The sequence below is a fragment of the Chionomys nivalis genome, chromosome 5, assembly GCF_950005125.1.
Source record: "Chionomys nivalis chromosome 5, mChiNiv1.1, whole genome shotgun sequence".
NCBI lineage: Eukaryota > Metazoa > Chordata > Mammalia > Rodentia > Cricetidae > Chionomys > Chionomys nivalis.
Window position 1 is genome coordinate 29,956,759 of NC_080090.1, and position 22,212 is coordinate 29,978,970.

The following is a 22,212-nucleotide window of genomic DNA, read 5'->3' on the forward strand; positions in this document are numbered from 1 at the left end:
AAGCAATGCTTATACATGTCTATAAAGGAAGCTTTGACCTGAACAAGAAGTATATGCACTGCAGTACATTTTAACTCATTTCTTCCTTTCCAGTTTGGCAAAGAATCATGTATATTCCAGGACAAGACTATGGTTGAAATTCAAACTTCCTTTGCAAAAGCAGATTGTCCTTTATTAAGAAGAACTGGGAAACAAAAGGACTTTGCATAGTTCTCTAAACACATGAGGGAATTGTAACTCTCTCAGGGGATTTATTTTTTTCACGTAAGACACGGTTACAGCCCCTTTGGATGTCAGTGTAGCGATTTCTCAGAAAATTAGGAAACAACCTTCCCCAAGACCCAGTAATACCACCTTTGGGTTTATAGCCAAAGGATGCTCAATCGTGCCATAAAGACATGTGCTCAACTATGTTCAGAGCAGCATTGTTTGTCATAGCCAGAACCTGGAAACAACCTAAATGCTCCTCGATTAAAGAATGGATAAGGAAAATGTGGTACACAATGGAGTACTACACAGCAGAAAAAAAGAATTACACCTTGAATTTTGCAGGAAAATGGATAGAGCCAGGAAACATTTTGAATGAGGTAACCCAGACCCAGAAAGACAATCATCAAATGTACTCACTCATAGGTGGTTTTTAAACATAAAGAAAACCAGCCTACAAATCACAAACCCAGAGAACTTAGACAACAGTGAGGACCCTAAGAGAGACAAACATAGATCTAATCTACAAGGAAAGTAGAAAAAGACAAGATCTCCTGAGTAAGTTGGAAACCTTGGGAGAGGGTTGAAGGGGAGGGGAGAGGTAGAGAGGGGAGCAGAGAAAAATATAGAGCTCAATATAAATCAATAAAACTAAAAAGGGGGGAGAAATATTTATTTAAAGGGGTAGAAATAAATGCAATAGACCTAGAAGTTGAATGATACGAAGATTTGAAGGCTGGCATATAGCTCAGTTGGTAGTGTGCTCACATGAACTAAATCCCCAGACCACATAAAACTAGGTGGGATGGTGCAAGCTCGGGATTCAGAATGTGGAGGCTCAGAAGTTCAAGGTCATCCTCAGTTACACAGCTAGTTTGAGGCCAGTCTTGCGATATGCGACCATCTCAAGAAACACAACATTTTCGTAGTCTTCTTCAAAGATTAATCTGTTTTTTTTTTTTTTAGGAAGTTTCTCACTATGTTGTCCTGGATTCAAGTCAGTGTCCTTCCTCAGCTTCCCAAGTAGGACCGCAGAGATGTACCACTGTGCCTGACTCCCCTCAAGAGATGAAATGCACTATCATTTAGACAGTATCTCACCAACCCCTAAATTTACAATATTTCTCCCTTAGTTTTTTAAGGATTAGGATTATAGGTATGTGCTACCACACTGGATTCAGTGGCTTGTTTTTCCTTTTTGTTGTTGATTGGTTTGGTTTCTCGAGACAGGTTTTCTCTGTGTAACAGCCGTTGGTTTCCTAGAACTAGTTATTATAGACCAGGCTGGCCTCAAACTCACAGAGATCCACCTGCCTCTGCCTCTCAAGTGCAGGAAATTAAAACTGCTATTTTTCCTTTTTCAAAAGGAAATTAGAGAATGAGAGGTATCTTACTGAAGCAACTATGAATTTAAGAGGGAAATGGAGTATGAAAATGTTAAAGAACAAAATTAAATGTTTGCTGGACTACTTAGTCTTATTTTAGTTATATTACTAAACTAAAAAACTCACACTAGTTCTGCATGAGAATTCATAAATCTTACCAGTTGAAGACACAGACGGTGACCATAAGCAGCTGAGTAATGAACTGCATTGTATCCTTGTTTGTCCCGGATTCCAGGATTTGCATCATTTCTTAGTAAGTATTCCAGGCACCTATATATAATAACAACAAAAATGAAAATTCCAAATTTTACATTTAAATATTTTATTATAAAAAAATACCACAAACCCACAAAATCACATGCCAAAATTAACCAGGTTTAAAGAAAGACTATAAAACTCAATAAACTTTTCTATACTGTAGAATATTCTATTATACTGCATGAACATATATAACTGTGAATGGTTTAATAAAGAAGCTGATGGACCTATAGGTAGGCAGGATAAGATCAGGTGAGAGAACAGACGAAGAGAATGTTGTGAAGAAGAAGGAGGAGGGGAGTCTCGAAGAGACGCCATAAGACACAGAGTGAACAGGGTGGGAAGTATATACATTAGATTAAAGAGCCTCAAGACAGCACACACATTAATATAAATGGGTTAATTTAAGTTATAAGAGCTAGCTAATTGGGTGGTGGCGGCACATGCCTTTAATCCCAGCACTTGGGGGGCAAAGGCAGGCAGACTTCTGTGAGTTCTAGGCCAACATGGTCTGTAAGAGCTAGTTTCAGGGCAGGCACCAAAGCTACATAGATAAATACTGTCTGGAAAAAAACCAATAAACAAACAAACAAAAGAAAACAAAGAGCTAGCTTTGAGTTATTAATTATAAATGTCAGGCTTATAAGTCTCTATGTGATTGTTTGGGAGTGGCTGGTAGAACAAAAAAGTCTGCCTATACTATACAGTAAGAATAACCATTTGGAATGAAAGCTGGAGCTTCATATTAGTTTTGTTATATATACTTTCAATACTGAATATATTTTTTATATAGTTATCCACCTACATTTTGTTTAATTATACATCTGGGACAAGGTTTCTCTATGTAGATCTGGCTGTCCTAGAACTTTCTATACAGATCAGGCTAGTTCGAACTTAAGAGATCTTCCTGCCTCTGCCTCCTACCATGCCTGACCTTTCCACCTACATTTTAAACAAATGATTAAATCCTGGTAATTGTTGCTGTGGGACAACAGTCTTGTACCCTGTAAAGATTTGTTACTTGTATTTTAATAAAATGCTGATTGGCCAGAAGCCAGGTAGGAAGTATATGTGGGGTGGCCAGGCAGGAAGCAGCAATGGGAACAGGAGAATTCTGGGAAGAGGAAATGGTCAGTCTGCAGTCGTGATCCAGGTACAGAGAAAGCAAGATGAGAATGCATTGCTTATAAAAGGCACCAAGCCACATGGCTAACAGATAAGAATTATGGGCTAATATAAGTTACAAGAGTTAATAAGAAGCCTGAGCTAATAGGACAACCAGTTTATAATTAATATAGACCTCTGTGTGTTTCTTTGGGACTAAAAGGCTGAGGTACCGGCAGGACAGAAACCTCTGTTAACAAATTGTTCTCTTCTTGTCATTAAAATTTTTATATGCATGATCATATAATGTAAGTATTATGTCCAAGATATAACTGCTTGTGTTTTTTTGTCAGGCTTTTAACATGAAAGGGCTCGTTTACATAACTATTTGGGAAGAAGTATAAATGACCACTGGTTTCATACAACAGGGCTATTATATATGTCAGATACAACTACACATCAGGCAGTAAGTCTGTTAATTGTCTTTACTATCATTTTCTTAACTTGGTCTAACTCTCTAAACCTAAAAACTTAATTTTGTTTCCAAAGTACAGGCTAAATTAATGCATAAAAATTTTATGTAACTATAATATACTGCTTTTATGTTTCATTAAATCTTCATGATACAAGGCTTCTAACAATATAAAACTCACAAAAGCTTTACCAACCTGATATTATCCAATCTACAGCTGGTGTAATGTTTTGTAAGCTGTTAAGCCATACATAACAAATTTGCAAACTACTATCTAGTAGCAGTATATAAGAGCATGTTCTGCTAATTCAAATAGTGTTCTATTAAGACTAAAACTGGACTTGCTAAAACTTGGTCCCAAAGAGTACTGACTGCCAACCCCACAACCTCAAGAGATTGTATCATATTAAGGTGTCTGCACGTGTGTGCAGAAGATGCTATTTACTCATTCATATAATGGCCATTATACATTCATAAGATAGCCAGGTATTTTAGCTTTGTAGTTTTAAAAACTTAATGTGTGTCTATGTGTAGGTATGTACACTGTGATGCTAACCTTATTTTTTTCAATTTATGCATACGTACACAAGTTGTGTGTAGGAATGCACACCCATGCATATGTAGAGACCAGAAGAGGGCATTTTACTACTCTCTGCCTTATTCCTGAAACAGGATTTCTCATCGAATCTGGAGCTTGCTACTTTTCAGCTAGGCTAGTGGCTAGCAAGCTCTAGTGATCCTCCTGTCTCTGCCTTCTACCTCAAGACCTGGTTACAGGTGTGTGTAGCCATGTCTAATTTTTCACATGGGTGATAGGGAGAACTCAGGCTCTCACGCTTGCACAGCAAGCTGTTCTTACCTACAAACCCATCTCCCCAGCTTCTAACTTTTATTCCCTTAATGTTGAACAGCCTAAAACCACTTAGGCCTCTCAGTAATTACTCTCACAAAATACTATCAATGTCATCTTTTCAAGTAAGAATTGCCTGGTAATGTGAGTTCAACTGTTGGATCCCCAAGTAGAAGGAAACTGGACTCCTGAAAATTATCTTGACTTAAATGTGTGTACTGTAGCATGTGTACATACATTATAATATACATTCACAATAATAATAATAGATAATAAAACATGCACACACACGTTTGGGTATGGTTATGTGTGTCATAGGAGGTATATGGAAGTCAGAAGAAAACCCTGGGTGTCAGCCCTAATTTCTACCATTAGACAGGTTTCTTGTGGTTTGTGGCTATGTATCTCAGTCTAGTTGGCTAGGGAACTTTCCGGGATTCTTTATCTGACTCCCACAGCAAGGTACAAGTGTTAGAATTTCAGATGTCTACTACTAATCTGGATTTACATAGGTTCTGAGGTCCTCAACTTTGTGAGGTCAAGTGTTTATTTACTGAGTCATCTCCCCAGCTTGAATTATACACATTTTGCAAAGGATTTAAAAAGCGAAAAACAAAAGCTTCTATGTTAACTGTAACTTCCCAGAACTACGTTTTTAGCATTGCTCCCTAGGAATAACTAACTGTTCCTCCTAACATTTTTAATCTTCATTGACTCTGACACATGAGTGATACTAGAAACACTTAAGATATAATTTGCTGTCTTCACTGGATTTCAATCTAAGAAGAAAAATTTTATACTGAGGCACTACAAATGGATCTGGTAACGGGATTTCTTTTGCCAGTTTATATATCACTTATCCCTTTTTTTCTCACCACTCTTGATCAACATTTACTCGGTCTGCTATCTAACAATATTCAAGCAATATGTACCTACTATATGTCAATCTCAGCACTCAGGAGGCAGAGGTAAACAAATCTCTGAAATTAAGATCAGCCTGGTCTACAGAGTGAGTTCCACGACAGCCAGGGCTACACAGAGAAACCTTGTAATGAAAAACAAAAAACAAACAAACAAACAAACAAACACTGTTTTGCAGGAAGAATAAGACCATCCTCTACCAGATTTTTCAACTAAAGGCCAGATGCTTGGGACACAGCAACAGCTAGGATTTAATAGTAATTATGAAATGTCTTCATTTTTCAAACTGTGTACTCAGGGAATGGTAATAAAAATGTAAAAAGGCAACAAACATTTGCAGTAAAACAGTCCCCATATGAAGATGCCAATTTATAGAAATAACAATCTTCTTCTCCTTCCACATGATACTTACTTGCCATCTGTGTCTGATGTAGCTGCATAGTGCAGGGGTGTGCAGCCTCTTTCATCAAGGTCATTCACACTTGCTCCTGATCCCACAAGAGCAAACAGGCACTGGTAGTTGCAGTTGGCAGCAGCATAGTGCAGTGGAGATCTTTTGTGATCAAGTAACACAGGAAATATAGAAGTCAAGAACATACATTTGTAAACATAAGCATAGCTGACCTTTGTTCTACACATTTAGTTACAATACAATCCCAAGTCAATTACAACCTCTATATTCTGCTTAGAAACCTAAAATCTTTTATTTTAATAAAGTTTGCCTTACACTAACAAAAATGCCCCTGAGTCCATGTCTTGAGGAGAAAAAGAGAAGAAGAAAAACACAGACACAAACAAGAGTGGTCATTATCAACTCCACATAGGCTTCAGCAGTAACACCAGAGCTCTCAAGCATAAGCTAGGTGCAGGCTTCCAGACTAACTTCCTATTCAGAGAAGCTAATGTGTTGTTTTAATCTCTAAAGTTATGAATAATCATAACTATTTTCTCTGATTACTAAAATCACACAGAATTCTATTAAACAAAACTATTTCAAGATGATAAATCTAAGATGATTTTATGATTTCATTAAAAGAAAAAAATTATGGTAACTTCACCTCAGAGTTCTTCACAGTGTATTCTTTCCCTCTAATACATTTATAAGGAAATGATACCAAAATATTATTTTGCTTTATTGGATATTATACTATTTTTGATTTATTAGTTTGAGACAGGGTCTCACTATGTAGCCCTGACTGGCCTAAATTCATACAGATCTATTTCCCAATGCTGGAATCAAAGGCAAGTGCTATGATTCCCAGCTATTATAGAGATCTTTAAAATGGAGTTAATACTGGAAATACAGTTTTCAACCTAATATCAGAATATGATATGATTCAAAAATTCTCTTTTGTTGTATGGAATTTAAAAATTACTGCAAATAAAAAAATAGCTTTAAACTTAATTCTGTGGGCCATTTGTTCCTTCTATTAGTGCATTTATTCTTCCAAGTATTAAGGGGTCAAACAGCAATTAATTTTCTTCTATTTATTTCTTACTCCCTGCCATACGCAATTCTTCCTTTTTCTTCTGTATTGGCACTCTTACAAGAAACTAATACAAACCTACACATCTCCTTCCCGTCACAAGTCTTTTGTAGTTTTTACCTGCTGACACATATTGCTTATGCTACCACCAACATCTTTCAAACAAATTCAAACTGCATTTAATTCTTTCCTGAATGGTTTTAATGTACTTTGTGTGTCTAATCCTGCTAAACATAGGAGTAGATAATAAAAGCTTCAACTGCTACTACTACAAATGCTAGTAACAACAAAGCTAGAAATGAGACTTTGTCCTTTTATAGCTGTTTTCCTGCAGACTGTATTCAGTGGGTTATATGGATGTGTATAAGAGAAAAATTACACACATATTTGTAACCTATTTTTTCCTTTTAGTAGTGGTAAGTAGGTATAGGAAGTAGAAACTTTCACAAAAGATGACTTGGAAAAATTCTAGGTACTATGAATTTTGTAAAGGCACTCTGGTACCATGTAGTTTTAAGTTTCTATGCCAAAATTATAGGAAGAGGACAATTAATATCAAGAAGGATAAGGAGCTAGAGAGACAGCTCAGCAGTTAAGAGCATTGGCTGCATTCCCAGAGGACCTTGGTTCAGTGTTCATAATGATCTCTAACTCTGGTACCAGGGGATTTGAAGTTTCCTCTTTTGGCTTCCATGAACACACAAGCAGGTAAAACACCTACTACACACATAAAATAAAAAAAATCTTTAAAAGGTGGGTGGGTGGGGGACGACGACAGAGGCTAGGACTGTAAGGGGAACCCAATTAAAAGACTGGAGCTGCCGGGCAGTGGCACATGGCTTTAAGCCTTTAATCCCAGCACTCAGCACTGGAGCAGAGACAGGCGGATCTCTGTGAGTTCGAGGCCAGCCTGGTCTATAAAATCTAGTTCCAGGATAGACTCCAAGGTTACACAGACAAACAAACAAAAAAGCTGGGGCTGACAACAAACACTTAGAACCCATTGACTTAGCTGGCTGGTGTACACATGTGCTCTTTTTCTTTTCCTTTTGGCAGTGCTATGGATCAAATGCAATCCTGTGCACTTGGAAAGATAAGTCACAACCCCAGGTCTGCTTCAGAGTCTAGTAATCATAACTACAACTCCAAAGATGCTGTGTGACACATAAATGTAAATCTTAGAGGTCAGTTAAAGGCCCAGGAAGCCATTAAGTAAGCAAATTTCACCTAGCTTTAACTGAGTCATATAACCGATTACCTCCCAAATTTATCCTTTTTGTTGAAGTCTGCACCAGTATTCAACAGAAGGTTTAGGCACTCCAAATTTCTAATCAGAGAAAAAAAAAGTTTGAAAGTATAATTATCAGTGATTTTATAATAAAAATGGTAGGCTTAAATAAGCATAAATGAATATTTTTAAATGATAATTACATTTTATGAAGAATAAAACATTAAAATTTATTATATTTAGCACTTTAAAAAGTTATGTGCATATACTGGCACAAAGGAAATAAGTCAACTATATTTCTGTAGAAAAGGAAGATCACTTTGTAAACAATTCTAAGAGATTTGTACGAAACCAACACTTATATTTAAATGTCTTAAATTCAAGGAGTTTAAAAATACTCAATTAAAATGAACTAAAAACAACAAAAAATTCTTATACCCTTAAAGCACATAATAGTAAATTAATCTCCCCCACTCTCCTATATTTTCATTGTTTATTTAGATGAACCTTTGTTAAAATTGTAGGACCTGCTTACATAATTTATTATTATAACTTAATTTTTATAAACCTGAACAACTTTGTATATTACAATGGAAACCATGCCGGTTGACTTCCGTAGGCAAGTTATACACAGATTAGGTTTTAACTGAAATGTCCTCTGGTGACCTTAGAAGAACAAGGGAGTGAGTCACATATGCTCTCAGTTCATCTTTATAACTTAGACTTGCATGGTGGCATTCTTGGTTCAGCACATTTGTTCTTTGAAATAACGGAAATATTAAGGAATTATCACTAGAAATAAAATGCTCACAAAATGTCCTTTGTGATATTAAATGGCTTTACACAAATCTAACTTATCAGAAGCAGTAAGATAACAGAATGTTTTCAGAGACCAAGACCTCTGGTCATTCAATGGAACTAATTGACTAGCTTTCCCTACAGTGTTTCTTAAAACTTAATCCAAACAAGGAGGGTGTTGTGTGCCTATAATTCCAACACTTCAGAGGCTGAGGTTGGAGACTTGGCTACACAGCAAGATTCTGTCTCAAAAATAGGGACACACACACACATACACCCTAAACTAAAATAATATAAATAAAATTTAGTCTAAAATATTCTAATCACATTTCTTCTGAGCCAATACATAACTATAACATCAACATTTTTTTTCTGAGGATACAATTTTTAAAGTACCATTTACAGTGGAGTACACAGTATTATTTAGAACACTAAACAATACTTTTAATATTTTGAATGTTCTCATCATTTCATGAACATCTTTATTTATATAGGGATTATTTTCTCTTTCTTTTGTAGGTTTGTTCTTTCTGACTTAACACTCATGACTTAGTTGAAATATGGCCAACAGGCGATGGGGGGGTGGGGTAACTTTTGCTGCCCTGGACTGTCTTTTGTTAAACTCCAGGTATGTTTCAGTTTCTATTATGTGGGGACTCAGAACTAATAAAGAGGAACAAAGAGATAGATAGCCTTCATGACTGGCATCTGTCTCTCGAGATTTCTGGAATGAACCCAGATGCTCTTGGGATGCTAAGTGTATAATCTAATACTCTCTTCATAAAAGAAATAAAAATACTATTAACATACCCTCCAGCTGCAGCTGCATGTAGACAGGTCCTGCCAAAATCATCTGGGGTGTCTATGTCAAATCCTGTAAGAATGAATACATATCTTCTCTCATATAATATCATAGATGTATTACTTTGCATTAAGATAGTATTATTGAAAATATATATCACATTGTTCTTTTCAATCTTAAGCAAACTTATATATTCATTCATTCATTCATTCATTTATTTAGCATATATTCTTAACAAGTACAAAAATATATAAAGAAAAAGACTAGTAATGTACAATATTACAAAAAAATTCCACTAAAAGTTTGGTAATTTTACAAGCGCTATATTGCTTGTCTGAAAGGCTATATATGCCAGGAATGATGGCTCATACCTTCAGTCTCATAGTCCCAGTCACACAGAAGACTAAGGCAGGAGGATCACTACTCTGAGTCTTGACTAGCCTTGGCAACATGGTATAAAACCTGTTACAAGCAAGCAAGCAAGCAAGCAAGCAAACCACTCTAATCTCTAAAAGGCTATAGGGAGCATTGGGGATAATAGTCAACAAGAAAAAGAAATGACACAAACAGAACCCTTAAGATCATGAAACGCAAAATGCTAGTCATAAAAGATTTTGTTGGGTAATTCTATAGAAATTGTATGAGTGATAACTAATATACCACATTATGCTAACGGAATTTCTATTAAAGGAATTAAAGATATTCCACAATGGATGAAATTCATGGTTATATACCCCCACAAACGTATTATAAATATTGAACTGTATACATTAAATAAGTGAATTTAGAAGTGTATTATACACAAATATCTCAATAAAGCATTTTAATCAGACATGATGGTACACACCTGTCATCTGAACACTTGGGAAGCAGAAACAGGAGAATTGCAAATTCAAGGTCAGCCTGGGCTTTACACACTCTCCACTCATCATCTCCCTCCCTTCCAAAATAAAAAGACATGTACTTTGTTCCATATGGCTATTATTAATACTGAGAAGAGATTTTAATGTTCCTTTTCATGAAAGTGAAATGGACAGTTTCATATGAATACATGTTGATCCAGACTTAAATAAAACAACCACAATAATGAAGTTACTCAAATAAAAATGTATTGTACATACATCCCAACAAGCAGAGTCCCCAAACCTCAGAAGAGTATCTGTCTCACTCTATAATATTTTCACTGAAACCTCATTAATTTATTTCAGTAAACATGAGTGTTAAATGTTTAACGTTCTTATATTCTAAGAAATACAAAGTAATTTAAAAACAAATCCTATACAGTCAGTAATTTATTGCACTTAATAACAATCATAGTTTGCAGTAATACGAAAAAAAATCCATGCCGACTACAGTTATAGCATTTTAAACTAAGTATTAACAATAAATTAATAATTTCATGAGCCTATAAGATTATGACTTTTAACTCTCAAAATGAAGAAACATGCCAATTAAGGTATACTGCTTCTAGAACAAGTTAAATAGGGCAAGTTAAGAGACTACCATCACTAGATAGAAGCTGCCCTATAGACTTCACACCCCATGTCTCCAACTAACAAAGAGAATCAACTATAAGAATAAAGCATTTCTCAGAGCTGATAACTGTGAAGGGTGAGAGAGAATGTGTGAGCAAGCACGCACAAACAAACTGGTCTGAGAAGGTTCCACTTACCTGAAGAAAGAAGTTTTCTGCAGCAGTCTGAAAAACCACTTAAGGCTGCCAAATGAAGTGGGAACATTCCATGTATACCACGCCTTAAATTAATAGGACAGAAACTTCATTAAACACATGAAAAAATAATATAAATATATTTATTATAAAAAAATTTACTAAAGTAAAAATTAGGTGAAAAGAAATCTCTTATTACTTTGGAGAAAGTCTGGCCAGTCATTGAAAAGTGGTAAAACTAATTACCCAGCTATATTTTCCCAAAGCTTATCTTTCTAACCTTAATACTAGCACCATAATAGACTATTTTATTTTTTGGTTTTGCAAGACAGGGTTTCTCTGTATAGGCCTGACTGTCCTCGAACTCACAGAGATCTGCCTGCCTCTCTCTCCCAAGTGCTGGGATTAAAGGTGTGTAACACCACCAATCACCAAGACTCATGGTGTATTTATGAGGTCTATATTCTAATGTCAAATGCTTAGCAGCACCTTTGGGTTATGTTATTGATACTTTTCTCCACAACCAAAATATTTCCAGGTATTTCCTCATGAAGCAAAACTTCTTCCCCACCTCACTTCACAATTTAAAATCATTTCTGCAAGGTGCTGGGCTCAAGAATGTTCATCTCGGTCATTTTATAATAGTAAAAATTTGAAAGCAACTTGATTGCAAGTAAGGAGAATATTGTATGTATCCTTATACAATAAAATTAAATCCTGTAAACCCAAGTTGTATAAACATCTGAAAAACCTAAAGTGTCTATATATCAGCAAACACGTATATTTTAAATAAAAAAAATGTACACAGCATATCATCTATAATACATAAAAAGTTTACAATTTGTTCATTAATACATATAAATGACATAAAAATTAGAAATACCAATATAATTATGGTTTTGACTTTCATAGTATATAAAACCATGTATATTTTTTTTGGATTTTTTATTTATTTTTTATTCTTTAAAATTTATTTATTTATTTATTAAAGAATTCTGCCTCCTCCCCACCCCCACCTCCCATTTCCCTCCCCCAATCAAGTCCCCCTCCCTCGTCAGCCCTAAGAGCAATCAGGGTTCCCTGCCCTGTGGGAAGTCCAAAGACCATCCACCTCCATCCCGGTCTAGTAAGAGGGGTATCCAAACTGCCTAGGCTCCCACAAAGCCAGTACGTGCAGTAGGATCAAAAACCCATTGCCATTGTTCTTGAGTTCTCAGTAGTCCTCATTGTCCGCTATGTTCAGCAAGTCCGGTTTTATCCCATGCTTTTTCTGACCCAGGCCAGCTGGCCTTGGTGAGTTCCCGATAGAACATCCCCATTGTCTCAGTGTGTGGGTGCCCCCCTCGTGGTCCTGAGTTCCTTGCTCATGCTCTCTCTCCTTCTGCTCCTGATTTGGACCTTGAGATTTCAGTCCGGTGCTCCAATGTGGGTCTTTGTATCTGTCTCCTTTCATCGCCTGATGAAGGTTACTGTTCAGGAGGATGCCTATATGTTTTTCTTTGGGTCCATGTATATTTTAAAAATGTACAGGGCAACTTAAATAGGATGGGGCTGGGGGACAGGGACCCCTTTGTATCAGCAACTAGGGACTCCCTGGGCTCTGCACAGCACAGTCTGAAATCACTGTCTATAGATGGTCCAAGAAAAGCATTTGGTGTGTACAATTTTATAACTTCTCGACTGAAAAGTAAAGGGATCATAAAAGTTAAGTTTCTTATCAAAACCATGTATTATTTATGCTGGAGAAAAAATGAACAGAAATATAAAAATATGCCACACTGGCTACTCAAAATTATATATAAAACATATAAGATATACCAGTGTCAGGATAAAAGGTAAGAAGAAAGCAAACAAAGAAGCCAATGACTACATTGTTGAAGACAAAAACGCACACTCCCACTTGAAATCTCTACAAAACTCTGCACACTTGCTTCTGTGCTTCCCCAGACAGCAATTACCAGCTCTGTAAGTACTGCTTACTTTGCAGTGTCAGCACCACTTGTAATAAGAGTGTTGATTAGCAGCTCGTGGCCATACCGGGCTGCTATATGCAAAGGGGTGTTTCCATTCTTATCTTCACAGTCAATTACAGCTCCTATGAAGAAGGACATAGTGTCAGACACTAGATTATATAGAGATTGGTCAACACCGTGAAATGCAACGTAACAAAAAGATGCTTAAGTATAAACTAATGGATATAGCAATTCTAATTAATTTCATTTTAAACCATGTTTACTTGGGGTTATCAACTGCAAATTTAAAACAGTTTTGTAAATTGAGAATAGGACTTAAACATATTTTAAACTAGTAGAAAGAGTTCTAGGGTGCAGTGAGTCTAAAGACCACTATGTAAACATACTGCTTTAGAGCAGTACTTAAGAGCTATCCCATGTTTCATAAAGTCGACTGCTCATACACAGTACTCTATAAATCTTTGGGTCAAGGATCTATTATTATTGTTGCTGTTGATGTCATCATCATCATCATGATCACTGTTATTGTTATTTCCCCTTGCAGAACTCTAGGAACAAAAAACAAAGGGGTTCTTGAGATGGCTCAGTGGGCCAAATGCCTGCTATTAAACATGAGTAACAGAATTCATGTAAAGTTGGGTATGGTAGCACCCATCTGTAAGTCAAATGCCCAAATGATGAGTTAGGAGGTAGGAATAAAAGAATCCCTGGAAGGGAAGCCCATGAATGAGACAGCAGTCTGCAGCTAACATCATAAAATTCTAACTTAAACAAGGTAGAAGGGAAGGATTAACATCTGTAGCTGTTCTCTGATCCCTACATGTCCACTATAGCATCTGTATGCCTTTCTTTCACTCTCTTTCTCAAACACATTAACCAATATATACATATAAAAGATTGTGTTGTTGTTTTTCTGTTTTGTTTTTTTCGAGACAGGGCTTCTCTGTATAGCTTCGGAGTCCATCCTGGAACTTAATCTGTAGTCTGGGCTGGCCTCGAACTCACAGAAATCTGCCTGTCTCTTCTTCCCGAGTGCTGGGATTAAAAGTGTACATCACCACCACCCAACAGAACTTTTTTTTTTTAAATGCCAACAAGCAGCTGGAGAAATGGCTAATTGGTTAAGAGTATAGGATATTCTTCCCAAAGAGCTGGGTTCACTTCCCAGCACCAATATCAAAGTTTACAACTGTCTGTAATCAGAGTCCCAGGGAACCTGACCCCTTCTTCTGGTCACCATGTGCATCACATACATGTGGTGCAGAGACAGACATCCAGGCAAATATTCATGTATATAAAATAAAAAGAAACAAAATCTTACAGAGAACAATAAAACCTTTAATAAAAATTATATATTAAGAACTATTAACAAACACTCCTTTAGAACATGGTCTAAGAAACAGATTTACATTAATAGCCATAAAAAATACTAAAAAGTTTAATTTACCTAGAAATAATTCAAACATAAGAGAATAAAGTGCAGAGATTAAACTAAAACCTTAAAAGGAGTTCATTTCAAAGCATTCAAATAGAAAAAAAAAACAAAGCACATATTAAAAATATACATAAAAAAGCGGTTTTCCAATTAGCAATAACGAAAAAGAAAAAGGTCGACCCTAATTGCTATAGAAATAGAATTCATAGCTGGGCAAGGTGGTGTTATGTAGTAAGAGGATTATGAATTCAAGGTCGCCAAAACTGTGCAGGGAGACTTCTCCCTTCCTATCTACTCAAAAGAGAAGAAATAAAATTAATAATTCAGAAGAATAGAAGTAACTATGAATGATATGTATTCATGGTATTTTAGCCTCTACTGATTTTTAAGAGATTTAAAATAAAATTTTAACAGTATATACACTGCTACGGCAATTCCACAGTGCCATTCACTATGTAGATTAAAAATAAAAACCAAAAAACTACATTGAAGAAATAAAAGAAACAAACAGAAATACTTTTTACCACTCTGGATAATGGTTTGTGATCTGGAGAATCTACCGTGGAGAGCAGTCATGTGTAGTGGGGTTTTCCCATCTTTACTCTGAAATAATAACAAAAAATTGTTTACTATGCTGTACCAGGATGTGCATTCTTCAGTTGTAATTTAGATACCTTCTTATATAAATTTTATAAATGTTACTCAAGAATTACATTTTCCAGAGGTTAAACCACCTTTTCAAAGAATGAATTGAATTGGCTTTTTCATTTTAATGTAAATCAAATCAAAAACACACAAAACTCCCATGATTACTATTTATACAAATCCTGTATGGCACTGTAGAGTATAATCTTAGCATTCTTATTTCTTCAGGTCAGAAAATTAAAACACAGGATATTAAATGATTCAACCAAGTACACCATAACCTCAAGTGATAGAGTCACAATGGGCTTCCCAAGTTTAACATTCAAACTTTCACCAATGCTTTCCTTTAATGAAATCCAGAACCCTCTCATCTTTAGTCACTATTAGTCATTTAAAAAACCAATGTCTTAATTTGTTTATAATTACTTGTAATCAATATTGTTAGCTATTTTCTTGAATTGTTTAAGATAATCAGGTTGGCTGGCTGTGCATTTCTATTTTAGAAGAATTTCTAATTTAGAAGAAATTCAAAATGAGAAAAACAATGCCTGACTGATGTGATATTTTCTTCCTAGTTAAATAATATCTTTTCATGTCTAAAATCTTGTGGTGAGTTAAACTATACAAAGGAAAGAACCTGTTTTGCACTCTAATCCTTGAGTACCATGCAGTATGCCTTCTATACATACACTGTAACAAATGCTCCAAGTTTATATTAACTCTGTAAAACCTTTCCTGCTATATGGACACAAATAGTTATCCAAGTGTTTGATTGTATAATTTTGCTACCTTGTTTTGGGAGAGGAATTTTATGTTACCTAAAATTCACTACATAACCCAGAATGTTTTTGAACTTGTTATCCTTCCATCTCAGCCTCCCAAGAGCTTGGATTATAGGAATGCACTACAATGCCCAGCTTATTTTGTTAATTTTATGATTTTTTTTTGAAGCATAAACCATCTAGTAACCTTGAGGGATTTCTAATAATCTGGAGGCACTGGAAGAAAGGATGAGAAAGTATGTACACATAGAGACTCCGGAACCACAGCAACATCAATAAATCTTAGCTCTGACTCTCATAACAAGAACTGGGACAAGTTCCCTAACTTTTGAGTTTTTATTTCCTCAACTGAAAATGAGGATAATATTATCTATATCTTAGGTATGCTGCACAGTCAAAATATAACAACCTCTGTAAACCACTTGCATATCATATCTATAACTTGTTATTTTATTCCTTTAATTAGGAGGACAAAAAGGCACAAAGCTATTTCACAGAAGCATTCTGGTTTCATGTTTTCAAAAATGTTTACTATGTGGCAAATTTCAACTCAGTGTTGATATTTTACAGCCATTTTTTTGGAGACAAAAAAACAAAGAAAATAATAATGTATAATGTAAACAGCATTCATAATACAGTGAAATTAGAAAGATGTGACTTCAGATAACATTTTTAAGTATTATAAACATATTTTAGGTAAAATTTGAAATAGTCTTTATATGCAGTCATTTAATCCTCACAACCCTATGATAAAGATACTATCATTTTCAGGCCAGTGAGTTGGCCTACTGGGAAAAGGACTTTCCTGCCAAGTCTGAGGAGTTGAGTTTGCTCTCTGGACACGTATGAGGGAAGGAGAGAACCTAATCCTGCAAGTTGTCCTTTAACCTCCACATGCAGGAACGTACATGTACATACCTTAAGTGCATACATATAACAAAATTTATATAAAAATATAAAATTATTTGTTTTATAAGTGAGGAAACATACAGTCTAAGATTCAAGAATTCCATTTTGTCTTCTAGCTAACAAGATAATAAGCTTATACAAAACATTAGCTAGAATATTTTTACTTTCTACAAACTGATTATAGAAAGTATTATAAATATACAAGGAAAAAGAGATTAAGATTAGCAGTTGAAAAGTACAGCTTAATAATAGTAAGAGAGCACACTTATTTCTCTCTAAATTGGAGAAAAACATGGAGATTCTTTTAGTGTAGGACGAATAATAAAAACGCAGAGCCATATATTGTGGTTCAACCTGAAGATCAAAAAAGCAAAGCAGTCAATAACTAGAGACCTTTGACCTTTACCCAATCTTCAGACCAAAAGGGCAAGATCCTGTTTTCCAAAATCCTCAAACTCTACAGTCCAGTGAGTTCCTGTCTCTTCCCCTTTATATTTCTCTCTCTGCCCAGCCATATGACTCCTATCTTTACCTCCCTAGTGCTGGGATTAAAAGTGTGTGACTCCCATACACTGAGATTAAAGATGTGAACCACCATCACCTGGATCTGTTTCTGGATAGATCTTGTGTAGTCCACGGTGGCCTTAAACTCACAGATCCACCTGCCTTTGTCTCTTGAGTCTTGGGATTAAAGGTGTGTGCTACCACTCCCTGACTTGTATGACTGACTATGGTGAATGCTTTGCCCTCTGATCTTTAGGCAAGGTTTATTTATTAAAACACAAATAATATACTAATGTATTTCCCCCTTTTTTTTTGTCTAAAATAAAAAGGCTCTAATATAAGAAAAACTATGCACAATAAGTACAATATATATATATATAAAATATAAGGCAATAAATACATCAACAATGTCTAGTCCATTTGCATTTGACAAATTCAGGGGAAATACTCCATTATTTTGGGAAATACTATATTATCTATGCCATCTTGGTGAGTCCAAAGTCTTGTACCTAATTTACTTTCTATCTTAATTTGCTTTCTGCATCTGGTAAACAAGAAAACTGTAACTATCTAGTCTTTAACTCCCTTGGAGACCCAAGAAATAAATATTTATTGAGTAAGCAATTAATATACAAAACAACTATTTCTGCATATTGCAAATCGGCAATTATGTTGAGAGGTTCTTTAAAATCCCTTAGAATCACATGTAATTCTGACTTTTGTAAGGGCTTTGATCCATTTACTTAAATTTTCTGATTTATAACCTACCTTTCCTGATTTATTTGCATCAGTATAGAATGTAGAGGCTCTAGTTATTGATGTGCCCGGTACAATGCGAGGAAGGATCCAGTTAGTTCTCTTTATAAGTTGAATTCTCTTGCTTTTTAGGACAGTTGTTAATCTCTCCCCCAAAATTACTACATGATCACATGTACTCACTCATAGGTGGTTTTTAAACATAAAGCAAAGAAAGCCAGCCTACAAACCACAATCCCAGAGAACTTAGACAACAATGAGGATACTAAGAAAGACTTATAGAAATCTAATCTACATGGGAAGTAGAAAGTAAAAAAAGACAAGATCTCCTGAGTAAATTGGGAGCATGGAGACCTTGGGGGAGGGTTGAAAGGGTAGGAAAGAGGGAGGGGAGCAGAGAAAAATGTAGAGCTCAATAAATATCAATAAACAAAACTGAGAAAAAAAAGAGTAAAGACAGAGCTAAAATGAGAGATAGAATTGAGAAAGCAGAGAATGTAACACTGTAACATCCCAAGAGAAGGCAACGTGTGAGAATAAAGAAGGAATCCAAGAGCAAAGGTGTGAATGTGTCATTTTTTTCTAAGAAAAAAAAATCCCTCGGATAGAAAAAGGTTTTAACTTCATAATGCAGTGAATTTTTCCTTTTAACCCTGCCTATAGCCAGAAGCTGGTTCTTCTTAGGCTGTCATAGACTTGAGGATTGAAAACATACATATACATGCATACATGTATGTTTTCTTTTTAACTGAGACAGGATATTGCTATATACCTCACAGTGGCCTCAAAATCACCATCCCTTAGCTCCCAAGTGTTAGGATTATAGTGTGCATCATTATACTTTTCTTTAAATGTATAAATTTTGCACGTTTTTGTGTACAAATGAAGGTATATGCATGGAAGCCAAAGAACAACATATGGTTGTTCCTCAAGCGCCACGCACTTTGTTTTTTAAGAGAGGGTTTATCACTGGCCTAGAGTTCCCAGGCCTGCTAGCTTAGTATTTCTACACTCCCTAGAGGTGACTTCTTTAAAAAGATAGCCTAGAGGCTTGAGAGATGGCTCAGCAACTAAGCGCTCCGGCGGTCCCAGTTTGATTCCCAGCAACCACATGGTGACTCACAATTGTAATTCCAGTTCCAAGGGATCTGACTCCCATTCCTGGCCTCCATGGGTAAAAGGCGTATATGCAAACAAAATATCCATATACATAAAATAGTAAGATAATTTAAAAGAAATTAAAAAGGACAGCTTAGCCTGAAGCGTAATAGAGGCTCTTAAGTGATACTTTCTGGTCTTCCTTCCTTGAGTGTGAAGTAAATAAAATTGTCTCAGTTGAAAGAGAAGAGAATGAACTAACTCCCACTAGACTCAATGGTGCTTCACTTCTCTTGTGTAGGTTAGTATTCTCAGTTAGGAAAGGCAGTGTTCATGTACATCCATGTTCAGAAGGAGCTAAAATTCTCCATAAACATTATTTTTAAGCTTATAAATTTCTACTAATCCTACAAGATTCAAATTTGATTGATTGTGGTTTTCTTCATAACACAAGATAGGGTTTATCAGTACTTTAAGTGATAAACTGATGAATGAATACAGGAAGAAACAGTGAAAAGACATCTTTAACAATGTAAAACAATTATATACTATGAAATAATAATGCTTGAAATATTGGTTACTGATGTTTCTCACAGAATTACACAGTGAAAATAAATTTATTTTGAGCCCTGAATTTTAACATATTTCTAAAATGCTTACTCCTGAAAGCAATTATGAACAAATAGTCAAACGACTATTCTTTATGTGTAAAAAGATAATCATCCTAACACTATGAAAAATTTTATAACAGAAATTTCAGAAATGAGAACAATTTCAAAACAGTACTACAGCATGAATATCCAAATACATATCTGAATTCTATCACCAACATTTAACCCCGTATTTTTAATCACATTATCGATACAATTATTTAATGCTTTAGCGTTAGTCACAGCTGTCATCACAATGTGACAATCAGGGTGTATCATTCAATATTCAACATCGTGTAAGACGAAGTTATTGGTTCCTTCTAACAGAAAGCTGACACAATACGAAGCGCACTAGTCTTAAGAACCCTGGTGCTATTCCACAAGTGCGTATCTACATTACACAATGCCTTCCAAGAACAAAGCAGCACTGTTACCCTGTAAGGTCTCCTCATGCCCCTTGCCCAGGCGATCCTTCCTTCCCATGGGCAACAACTGATCTGTTATTTTCCTTCTGACTATAAATTCTGGAACTCCAAATAAGCAGAATTCCATCTATTCTAGAATCTTGCATAGATGGAAAATGTATTAAATTCTTTATCTGATTCAGCATAGTATTTTAGAGATTTATCCATGTTCTTTTATTGGAGGGGGTAGTAGTAGAGACAGGGTCTCAATGTGTAGTTCTGCTTGCCTCAACTCAGAGATCCACCTACCTCTACCTCCAGACACTTGGATTCAAGGTGTGCGCCACCATGTCTGGCCTTATTCATGTTCTTAAGTTTACCAGAATGTCTTTTTAATTCTGGATGGTCTGTGTTATGAATATTGTTTTAGACAGTTAACTAAGTACCAAAAGTGTAGATTCTAATTTTCTTTCATACCTTCATATTGACATCGGCCCCATTGCTAACCAGGAGTTCTAAACACAGTGCTCCATGTGTTGATGCAGCAGCAAAGTGCAAAGGTGTGAAACCTTTTTCATTCTTCTGATTTACATTAGCACCACAGTCTATGAGCTCGTTCACAACAACATCTTGTCCATTATAACAGGCTACATGAAGAGGTGTGTTTCCATAGGCATTTGGTTCGTTCATCTATAGGAAAAAATGTGAATGTTATGTAGTTCTTTCATTACTACTATAAGCTATTTTAAATTATTAAAGAAAAAGGGATAAATACAAAGATGAGGTTTACAATGTTAAGGTTCTTTTAACATAATAAACACGACAGTAAACAATTTAGTGTTCAATGGGTTACATACACTTAGAGAATGTACTTCACACATACATGCTAAATTCCTCCACAAGAGTTATTTTAAAAACAACATATTTTCAAGTCTTTGAGCTAAGGGAGAATTTATTATAAATGCGAGCAGAAACAAGAATGCTTCCTTCATCTATTTCTCACATCTTTTAAGGCCACTAAGCTAATTGGTTGAAACAGAGCTACAGGTACTATTGAACAAAAATGAAACTTTTACCCATCTTGTACTTTTCAGGATCCCACTCAACAGTATGTCTGGGTGTTTGGCAACTTCTATTTCCCACATTTTCAACGTCTTTCTTCCTTGTTTTTCAGTACAGGGTTTCTCACAGTCCTCAGATAATGCAGCTCCACAGTCCTGTCATGTCTGGTCTAACTAGAATCACATTAACTTTACTGCTTCCCTCTCTTTGCACTGTCCTTTCTCCTTATCCACTGCTTTGAAGAACCAGTTAAGTTTGATCAACATGTCCCTACATACAATAAAAGTAAATGATATTAGGGAAAAGATGGTGGCATAGACCAATAACCCAAGCACTTGGAAGCTGAGACTGGAGGATTCCAAATTTGAGGTCAACTTGGGCTACACAATGAGACTGTTCCCAAAACAAAATAAGAGTAAATAAAATAAAAGAAGAAGTAAAGGACATGTATTTAAATAATGGCATAAAAAAAGCTACATGTATTCTTATTCAGGGATCAAATATATACCAAGAAAACAATATTCTCTCCTAATCAGAATGGTATCACTATATAGTGTTTATAGTAGTCAATATGTATATTTGGTTAATAAGTATATTGTCTTCCTTCCTTGCTTTTGTCAGTATCCCATACTGTGATCTGCTACAGTCATTTAAATAAAGGTAGAATTACCACTCAGAAAACTGATAGTAACACAGCTACCTAGTCAACGTGTGTCTGATCTGCTGGCTCCCAGAGAACTGGAAGAAACAGAGCTACAGGACCTGGAATGTGATGGAAAAGAAAAGCTTTGGGAAAATCATTCATCTTTGGAA

The 22,212-nt window shown here is 35.5% G+C and overlaps 1 protein-coding gene across 3 annotated transcripts in view; it reads right to left on the bottom strand.

The window, feature by feature from the left end:
- The window catches only part of Ankrd28 (ankyrin repeat domain 28), a 142,748-nt gene that overhangs the window by 21,072 nt on the left and 99,464 nt on the right, over positions 1 to 22,212 (bottom strand). For 2 of the 3 annotated variants that reach the window (XM_057769368.1, XM_057769367.1), the window contains exons 8-15: positions 20,815 to 21,027; positions 15,114 to 15,192; positions 13,162 to 13,276; positions 11,185 to 11,267; positions 9,521 to 9,584; positions 7,943 to 8,011; positions 5,610 to 5,750; positions 1,751 to 1,862 (exon numbers count right to left, since the gene is read on the bottom strand). In XM_057769368.1, coding sequence (XP_057625351.1) covers positions 1,751 to 1,862; positions 5,610 to 5,750; positions 7,943 to 8,011; positions 9,521 to 9,584; positions 11,185 to 11,267; positions 13,162 to 13,276; positions 15,114 to 15,192; positions 20,815 to 21,027 — 876 coding nt within the window. Of the gene's footprint in view, positions 1 to 1,750; positions 1,863 to 5,609; positions 5,751 to 7,942; positions 8,012 to 9,520; positions 9,585 to 11,184; positions 11,268 to 13,157; positions 13,277 to 15,113; positions 15,193 to 20,814; positions 21,028 to 22,212 lie in introns of those variants that run through there. The other variant, XM_057769369.1, reaches the window with a different exon arrangement.